General features: G+C 38.7%; 1 protein-coding gene across 1 annotated transcript; it reads right to left on the reverse strand.

Annotated features, from left to right (window-relative positions):
- Positions 1 to 673: 673 nt before the first annotated feature.
- On the reverse strand, positions 674 to 10344 carry LOC135480829 (small RNA 2'-O-methyltransferase-like). Its single transcript, XM_064760757.1, has 8 exons — positions 10210 to 10344; positions 8775 to 8831; positions 7726 to 7895; positions 6670 to 6917; positions 5016 to 5198; positions 3041 to 3236; positions 1520 to 1719; positions 674 to 899 (listed from the first exon to the last, which is right to left on the reverse strand). The coding sequence occupies exons 2-8, from the start codon at positions 8815 to 8817 to the stop codon at positions 674 to 676; spliced, it is 1266 nt and encodes a 421-aa protein (XP_064616827.1). The 5' UTR covers positions 8818 to 8831; positions 10210 to 10344.
- Positions 10345 to 10739: the final 395 nt, after the last annotated feature.

A 10739-nucleotide genomic window follows, 5' to 3' on the forward strand; every position in this document is an offset into this window, starting at 1 on the left:
GGGACATTACAAATCATAAAATATTTTTTAAGAAAGAAAAATTTCTTCCATTCCCTTAAAACCATAATCTTTGTTTAAGAGTTCCTTTTCATGTATCTTTCAATGGATTGGTGCTTGTACCAAAGCAAAATTTCATTCAAGTCTGTATGTAACTTTTTGCTGTAAAGTTGTTAAGAAGCAGACACAAGGACAGAGAGACAAACGCTACAAAAAAAACAAAACTTCCTTGGCAGAGGTATTAACTAAATTCCACTACAGCATAGGGCTGTGTTGTCTTAACGCTGTATTTGGGACTGCTTTGGTGGTGTACTGGAGTGTCTGCCTCAAAGTCAGGGGACCCAGGATCAATCTCGGATAGCGTCGTACCAAAGAATTTAAAAATGGTGCTTGTTGCTGCTTTGCTTGGCACTCAGCCCTGTGCAGATAGTTTAACGAAACAGGATTGGTTGTCCCGTTGTCAGCATAATGTGACTGGGTAGAGTGTCATGTCTAGTGTCTTCAGCATGATACTTCAGTGGCGGCAGCACTTTAGCGGCATGGACTCACTCCGCCACAAGGAGACACAGTGCATGTACACACACCTTATGATTCCTCCTGTCATATGACTGAAAATTGTTCAGTACGTAGTAAAAATCCCTGAACAGCTACATAACACTGTAATTTTTAAACCTTATCACACAATTTCCGGCCAACACTCCTCACTCTCTGGAGGGTTCCATGGCAACAAATCCTCCTCAGCATCAGAGAATTGTCCATCATTGTTTGGGGGCTCCATGGGTTGATACCCCCACTCCACCCCCTCCCCTTCCTCCTCCTCTTCCTCTCCCTCCTCCTCAATACGGAATATGACAGATGTGCTGTCAGGGGTAAGAGGGTAGCCACGGTCAGCCAGAAAAAATCTGAAGATCAAAATTTTTAAAATATTAAAGGCAAAGAAAACACTAAAATGAAACATGTATCAGCTGAAACTGTTCAGGAAAATTTTGATATGTTTTTTTCACAATTTTTGCTACCAAGTAAAATGGTTTTATAACATCAGATTCTAAGGTGGTATACTGTGACCCAGAGTGTATCTTTGATGTCACATCTTTATCTTGAAATAATTTGTTTCATGTTCCATTCATCAAATGGCTTCATAGATCTAGATATTACAGAATTCTCAAAAATGGAACGGATGCTCTCATAACAATTAGTTAATCCAGCTCTCTTAATTATTCATTTATTTATTTGATTGGTGTTTTACGCCATACTCAGGAACTTAATCGGGAAAATTATCTTTGGCATTTACTTATTTCTTCATCTGATACAGAGTTTTACAAAGGACTCAAAGAATATTTCCATGTCATTAAAAATAAGGACCTAACTTAACTTGCAACAGCAGATGCGATGGCATTTTACTCGACATATTAAACCACCAATTGTGATAATACGTCGGCAATTACAACGGTTCTGCAGAATGCCGTTGCCAATTATTAAGGCTACATACCTAGCAATGGAGAAGCTTTTATCAAAGACTTACCTCAGGTCTTCCTCCGTCTTGAACAACTCCTTCAATTTCACGTATTTGTGAAGGTTTCCTATTGGAAGGACGGCGTTCTCCCAACTTTCAGAATACAGTGGGTCTTTAGACAAATGATTCAGGCAATAGTTCACCTCCAGGAGCATTTTCTCTTCCAGGGTAAACTTTTCTGTTTTGTGGGGATGTACAGCAGATGAGATCTGGGGAAATATTTGATTTGATTTTAATGGATAACCTGGAGAGAAAACACGATAGTTAAGAACTTCCACTCATAACAGTGACAAGCTTTATAGACAGAGAGCACCAGGTACTTGACTAACCCTCACACATTAAACCAGACTCCAGTCTGTAACTTCATTGGTGAGGCACAATTCTGTTTTTGCAACACCCGTGCTACCATTTATTTATCTGATTCGCCTTTTACACTGTACTCAAGAATATTTCACTTATACAATAGCGGTCACCACTAAAGTGGAAAGCAACCTAGCCCAGTCTTGGGTAAAACCAACGGCCATGCACAGGTTGCTGCAGACCCTTTAACAATTCTTAAAACTAAACCACAATCTATTCCATGTTATTTCACACATTTTGATGCTAAATACAAGAAAAATAAATTGAAAAAGATTTGGTCTCAGAGTGAAAGTTGTCATCAGCCAGATTCCTCTGCTACCAGCTGCCGCCACTGTGACCCAGTTACAAGTGTTATAAATTGTTGGTCCTACTCTGGAATGGACGGTCACAGCTCCGACTATCCATCTTTCCTCCAGACCATGAATTTTCCATGTAGACAAACCATCAGCTAATGTTGCAAAAGTTATGCTTGAAACTTTGCCACACTGAGATATGAAAGTTTGTCTCTGGTGTCAGAAGTAGCGCCACCTAGTGGCAGATATTGGAAGCGGTCAAACCTTTTACCTTACTCATCACCGACCAGAGTTAAGGAGTACCTGGCAAAAATAACGACTTATGAAGGTTTTGAATACATCTTATCTCTATTAGAATTTTGTTGAAATAATCTGAAGGGTTTCTCCCAAGTTGCTAAATACTACCACTTTTGGTTTTCAATGATGTGTTGAGATATTGATAAAATTATTGAGAACACTCATTTACCGCTTTTAAAAAAAATACTATTTATAGAATGCTGTAAATATAATATTTTACCGAGATGTTTAGAATCACATAAATATTCACTGAAGTGAAATGTGATGCTGAAGGTCAATTAGCTGTAAAAGTTTCATTACAACAAATATTTATGATACTCAAACTTCACTATATTCTATTTATTTATAACTTATATTTGATGATATGATCTGTATATCTCAACTGATTAAGTCATTTCTTTTTAAATACAAACCTAAACTAACTTGATGTGAATTATCAAAATTTTAATAACAACAGTGACATCTAACTATGTAATTATCGCCATAGAAAATCCTTACAACTGACCTTTTTCTATTACAATAAAAACTCCTTTTACATTCAACAGTGAGATATGTTCACTTTCACTTTCACCAAACTCACCAATGTGTACTTAAAATCTCCATCACAAGGCGGTGATGATGATAACGATGGTAGCAAAGGTGATGATGATGTTGGCGACTTGGAAACAAATATGGCTGCCTGACTACAGTATCCAAGAGGCTCTGAACCGGGGGGTCCCATCCCGACCCCCGAGAACTCCACATCATACTCGTATTTATCTGCTTGCGCTCTACACCTATGACACAAATGTATAAAATTTTGTTCATGGCTATTAAACTTGCTCATTTTACCTGATCTGGATAGTTCCACTGATCTTATAAAGGTGTTGTGAGGTTCGTTTGAAAGGTAGGAAGGTACATTACATATGCTATACTAGCAAAATGTATGTTTTTGGACCAAAAATGTAATTGTAACATGGGTATGCCACCCATTATGTCATGATTGGTGTTTCACATTGTACTCAAGAATATTTAACTTACACTGCGGCATACAGCATTTTGGTGGAGGAAACTGGGGAGAGCCTTGGAAAACTCACAACCATCTTGTTGCCAGCAGACCTCCCCAGGTACGACCAGAAAGAAAAAACGCACAGCAATCGTATTGGTGAGAGGCTCCTGAAACATTGTGCTGCGCTAGCATGCAAGTCATCAGGCCACAGAGGCCCTGTCTCTATCTCTAAAATATATATTTAATTTCAGATCAATTTTTTGGAACAGTAGAGAAAGTCCTGTAATGTCATTGGTGACAATTCCCATCAGTATTGTAGTGAAAGCCGATTTTACAATTCATACAGACTCTGCCCGGTTTTTCTCCCACCTAACATATCTTAGAGCCAAAGAAGGTGCTTCCGTGGCCTGGTGGTTAGCATGCTAGCAGAGTATGATGTTCTAAGACCCTGTCACCAATACTACTGCTGCGAGTTCAAGTCCAGCTGTTTTCCGGTTGTATGTGGGAAGGTCTGCCATCAACCCATGGATGGTCATGGTTTTCCCAGGGTTCTCTCCATTTTCCACCCACCATAATGCTGTCTGCAGCCATAGATGTGAAATATTCTTCAGTACGGTGTGAAACATCAATCAAATAAAGAAATAAATATAATTGATACATTTGACTGTACTTAATTCGGTGGGGAAAAACATTCTTATTTTCAAATACAGTTTTTGATTGTGTTTGTTTGATACTTCATTTTTATGTTTTTTTCCCTTTAATGAGGAGCCAGTGTGGAAGACAACATCATAAATTTTCAGGGCTCAGTTATTGCTAATTTGTACTTGTTTCTTTATTTGACCAGATGTAAACACTCCCTAATATGAAACATATGGTTTATTTATTTATTTATTTGGTGTTTTGGTGTTTTACGCTGTACTCAAGAATATTTCACTTATACAACGGCGGCCAGCTCTACGGTGGGTGGAAACCGGGCACAGCCCGGGGGAAACCCATCCGCAGGTTGCTGGCAGACCTTCCCACTTACGGCCTGAGAGGAAGCCAGCATGAGCTGGACTTGAACTCACAGCGACCACATTGGTGAGAGGCTCATGGGTCATTACGGAAACATATGGTCATATATACGAGTGCCCAGAGTGCGCAGAGTGCCCAGAGGACGCAGAGAAACCAAGCTCTTGACTCACAACCAATGCCAAACCAGCAATAACCAGACTTCAGCCTGTGATCTCATTTGGGTCATTCTTAAAAAAAAATTCTACGCTTGGCATAATTTGACCATATGAAAAAAACACGGTTGGTTGGTAGAGATTTTTTAATTTTTTTTTGTTTTTTTTTTGTTGCCAATGAAAAAGACACGGATTTGAATGAAATGAACAAGGAGGAAAAATGTGAAAAAACACCCATGAAAAAAATCCAATAAAAACATTAGGGTACATTTTTGAAGCGTCAGCTGAGTATCTCCCAATGGACATCTGTCAGTAAGAGCCTGCTAAACTGAAGATCGGCTATGGCAAGAACAATGTTTTACCCCCCCAAAAAGTGGTGACAGTACAACCTCTGTAATTACCAGTTCTGAAATTCCTCTGTGGTCCACTCAAACTTATGATCCCAGTGTCTGAAACCGGTCAGATCTGGAAACAACTGGTTGAAATCAGCATTTGGCGTCGTGATTAAAATGAGTCTGGGGCAAATTCTTCCAAATATGGCATCAGGAAATGACTTGAGTTCAGGTTCTGTCAGATGTTCAATTCTGAAAGAAACAAGACGATGAAAACATGATGTGAATTTTACTAGCATCAATGAAGTTGCTCAGAGGAAAAAAATGTTTAATGTTTAAGAGGATTACACTAGATATTTTGAAAGGGTATTGAATATTGAAGGTACTGTTAGACTTTGAAAAGAATTTATCTGCTAGCAAAACGATAAAAATCCTTAGCGCTATGCCTGAAGTCATGGACTATACTCTCAAAGATGACATAAATAAATCACAGTATATACTGCTTGATAAATACATTTACTTTGAATTAATTGGGAGAAATTCAATTTTATGGTCCATAAGGCCTATATTCAAATATTTAAATGAATTTTTTGCTGTTCAAAAAATCAGAATCATGTGAAAGTATTTTAACAAACACTTTTCAGAGGTGTGTCTAATAAAGAGGACTTTTTATTTGATTCTTTTTATTGACTGTTTCTTGACATCATACCTGACAACTTTTCACTCATAAGATGGCAGTCTGCTTTATGGTTGCAACAAACTGGAGTAAATCCCAACTTCAGAAAGTTACAGACAAATTTTTCCACATGTGACACCTAGATATGCACATCACACTGTCATCAATTCAATTCACAATTCAATTCAATTCAATTCAAATTCATGCACATCACATCGGTCAAAGACAAGTGGTCATGAACGAACGCTAAACCTAAACCTGCACCTAATGTCTCTTCACGCTTGAATTAAGATTTTAAAATACATGCACCCTACTAAACAAAAGACGAACAATACAGATATTAGGCACTGTATTTCACCTGTATGATAAAGTATCATTTTTAAGAATGTGCCTCTACCATGGTCACAGTGTCACACTTAATCAAGGATAAACACAGCACAGTGTCACAGAATCACAGCTCTATGAAGGTCACAGTGTCAAACTTAATCAAGGATAAACATAAAGCAGTGTCACCGAATCACAGCTCTATGAAGGTCACAGTGTCACACTTAATCAAGGATAAACACAGCAGTGTCACAGAGACACAGCTCTACGAAGGTCACAGTGTCAAACTTAATCAAGGATAAACATGGCACAGTGTCACAGAATCTCAGCTCTACGAAGGTCACAGTGTCACACTTAATCAAGGATAAACATGGCACATTGTCACAGAATCACATATCTATGAAGGTCATGGTGTCACACTTAATCAAGGATAAACTTAGAACAGTGTCACAGAATCACAGCTCTACAAAGGTCACAGTATCACACTTAATCAAGGATAAACATGGCCCATTGTCACAGAATCACATATCTATGAAGGTCACAGTGTCACACTTTATCAAGGATAAACATGGCACAGTGTCACAGAAACACATATCTATGAAGGTCACAGTGTCACAGTTAATCAAGTATAAACACAGAACAGTGTCACAGAATTACAGCTCTACCTAGGTCACAGTGTCACAATTAATCGAGGATAAACATGGCAAAGTGTCACAGACTCACAGTTCTATCATGGTCACAGCATCACACTGAGCCACCCTGGGGTCATAATCTGTCACACTACCCAGGTACATCTCGACGGTCAGCGGGTTGTCCCGAGGGTCCAGGTGGTCAGTTATTAGTGGCTGGATCTTGTGTTTGCTCAACTCAAGGGTGACCACATCTCTGTCAACCAAGCCTATTCTCTCCAGACAGGCCACCTGCCTCAGGTACATCATGATCTGACATTCCGCACAGCCAAAGTCTACCACCTGTCAAGGAGAGTGGAGCAGAAGAGAAAAGTGCTGGATCTATTTATTCATTTACTGATTTATTTTAGAAACAAAACATATCCTTGCCATATTCGAATCAGCTAGACAATACACAGCAGTTGGGAGTTGTCCCTCGTAGAATCGTCCATTGTCCAACCAGCAGAATATCATCCCATGTTCCAAGCACGTCTCATAACACCTCCCCAAAATCAATAAAACTCTCAGAGAGGGATGAAAAGAAAAGCGTACGTTACTGTCCATCTAGTAATTTGGACTCTTTTCTTGATCATTGTAGTAAATAGAGGATATTACACAATGTAGCTTGAATACCATGTGATGAATATTTTTTTAAATGAAACGCATCAAGTGGGTTATTTCACAAGAAAAATATTTATGGTATTCAACCTTCACTGTTCACTATCGTATTTATTATTTATATTTTGACAATACATGAACCATGATTTTGTTTATTTAAACAAGTTTAAGTAGTATTTTTATGCGTAGGTCTCCACAGACTTAAGCATACAAAGCCATATCTTGTTGTGTGACGCACATGTAGGAATGTTAAAAGTTGCCCCAATCTGCGTTATGACGACATCGTCCCACAGAACTTGGACTGGAATGTCATAAAACAAAATGTTTCTTCTTTGAAGTCATGGAGTCAGGGTGAAAATGATGAAAATGTAATAGCAAAAGTGATATCTAATTGAGTGAAATATCACCTTAATCAGTGACGGGAATCCTGACGTTTCCCCTTTATATAAATAATAAAAAAGGCTCATATTGAATTATTTCAGTGCTAACTTACACTTTTTATCCCATGTTTTTCCAGGATGTCAGCACAAAACATGTACCGTTGACGGTACAGCGGTGGCGAGAATCGAGGACCCCCCAGTTTACCCTCATCTTCTGTAGCCTGTTTTGACTGTTTGCTGCCCTCATCTTCATCTTTTGAAGAAGATTCTTTCATATATTTCACTGCAATGGTAGATATGTATTGTTCAAAAGTCACATGAAGAACCCAAACTACGTAAATATGAAGTGATCGAACCAAAGTAGCAAATAGCTATCTAACTGTTATCTTGTCAAGTGTCACCTATCTTGCCTTTCTTTCTTGTTCTTCCACCGCTTTGAGTACTTCTTGTTAAATAGTTCATTTGACATCAGTCAATTATTTATGAATATATCAAAAATAGAAATATGATATAAATATGACGATAAAGTTGAACACATTTGTAAATTGAAAATAACAAATTCTAGTGCAAATACATTTATTATAAAAAAAAATCTGCTTCATCTTCATTTATAACATTATTACACGAAGACAATATATACCAAAAGGTGGTCCCAAATATCCAACATACATAAATTATTTTCAAGAGTCTTTTACTCTTTAAAGGAAAAATCAACCCCTTTTACAGCTCACTTTTCGTCTTGAAAATAATTTCTGTAGTATTTTATGTTTTCTCCACCTTTACGTTACATTGGAGGGGGCCTAACTGGCTGAAACGGTTAGCGCACCATGACCCAGGAGCCTCTCACCAATGCGGCTGCTATGAGTTCATATCCAGCTCAAGCTGGCTCCACTTCCAGTCGTATGTGGGAAAGTCTGAGAGCTTCCTGCAGATGGTCATGTGTTTAACTCAGGCTCTAGCAGAATTTTCCTTACAATGTTCCTGGCTGATGTCGTATAAGTGAAATATTCTTGAGTACGGTGTAAAACACCAATTAAATAAAGAAATTTAAATTATATCGGTGGTGGCTGAACCTTTAGTAGCTTGAGTAAAGAGTCGTCTTTCACAATCCATTTCCACAGTTTCCACAATCCATTTTTGGTAGTTTTTTAGTTTTCCTTACCATGTGCATCACCCTGCCCTTTCTCTTCACCTGCCTCACTCATAACAGCAAAATCTTCTGAAATACCATTGATACACAAATAGAAAAAAAATAATTCAATAATAATATAATTGGAAATTTACCAGGTCGTTGGCAGTGAAGGACATTCTTGTGAGGTCAGAGATCAGAATTAATAAATACAATCAATTGGTCAACAGAATATAAAAGTGACTGAAGTTGAATGCTGCACTCAATAATTTAGTCCTCATACGAGAGTCGGATTTATGGACAACTGATTTATTTATTTTTTTGGTGTTTACACCATCCTTAAGAACATTACACTTATATGATGACAACCAGCATTTTGGTGGGAGAAAACCGGCCAGAACCTAGGGGAAGCTCACGACCATCCGCAAGTTGCTGACCGACCTTCCCATTTACGGCTGGAGTGGAAGCCAGCATGATCGAGCTGGACTATGGACAAATGAATGATTATGGCTTAATGCCACAACAGTAATATTTCAGCCATAGCGTAGTGGGATTAATGAATTAATGGATGAAGGAAACCGGACTGACCCCTTCACCATTAATACCACACACCTACATGTAGTTTTGCCCCTAAAATATCAATATCAAAATGTACACAGCTAGAACTTATAAAGTGCACGTAATGCATTCTTCTGGGTCTAGGAATAAACTTAAGAAGAAGAAGAGGAAGAGCTTAGTTGTAACGTCCAATAGCCACATTGGCACTCCATGCTGCGCGCTACTACATTTGCCACAACTGAGCAGCCAGAGTCAAATTAGCAGCACCCAGTTGTGGACAGCAGCCTTTGAAGTTTGTGAATGCAGCTGCTTTCTATGGCCATTAAAATGGCAACATTTCAAAGTAACACTTTCTACCTGACATTTTCAGGTTTTCTATTGTGTTTACTACAAGTTAATGCAAATGGGAAGATGATTTTCATGGAAAAATCTCAGTGAAACTGATATTATATGTTGTAAATATACCACCAAAAGGTTAAAGCACAGGTCATGAAGTGAAGACGACCACCCAGCTTCAGCCTACTGACAGATCAACACTTCGACTAAAAAGGCGGCCAGCTGTGTGGCTTATGCACCAAACTAAACCGAGTTGGAACTGGAGCCCTTTGTACAAAGTCATATTGAATAGGCAATCAAAAAGGCTGTCCTCTTAAGACTATGTTATTCTTTACCATGCACTTGTTAGAAAATATGGCTGCTTTGGACACATGCTTAGCAAGGATTATCTATGATCTCACAAAATGGGGTAATCTCCATAGGCAGAGCGACACGTAGTATTTCTTGTTTCATTTTCGATTTCCCACCCAGGGGGGGATAAGTTTGAGGCTCACTAATGAGCACATAACTCTTTCAAGTCAAAACACGTGTATTTTTCGCGCAGACAGAATGGATCACAAGAAGCGAAACTTACATTTTATAAATACAGCTGGAGTCGCAGAGCATAATAATTTTGACAGTCCCTTGGCCGTAGATTAAGCGCACAAAATAGTGCCTATTTGTAGCAAAAGATACATTCAAGTTAGGGAAAATAAATTGAAAATGCAAGCTGTAGATCGCCCCGTCTTCCTTCAGCGTCGTCGTCTCTTCTCAGCGCCCCCTGTCGGGTGACGGAGGCTTCCACAGGTGATCTGAACCATTGCCATCGCTATTTGGTGATAGAATGCGAGCTAGACGACGATTAGTTTGAAGAAATAAAATGTACTGGATAAAGCTTGGTTTGCCTATCAAACAAGAGTGATAACATTCGTCTGTTTGGAACCAGTAAAAATGAATGTTAAAGCTAACAAGCACCGCCGGGAATGTCGATGCGGGTAAATTAACCTCTGCTGCCGGTACCAAATGGAGTTAAATTCCTGGGCAGTGACATTTTTACCGTCCTTAAATTCATGTGAGTATGATAAAAACAAGACTGGGTTACCGTTAACTGGTGTTAACAGCTAG

The sequence above is a fragment of the Liolophura sinensis genome, chromosome 13 (genome assembly GCF_032854445.1).
Source record: "Liolophura sinensis isolate JHLJ2023 chromosome 13, CUHK_Ljap_v2, whole genome shotgun sequence".
In the NCBI taxonomy this organism is placed as follows: Eukaryota; Metazoa; Mollusca; class Polyplacophora; order Chitonida; family Chitonidae; genus Liolophura; species Liolophura sinensis.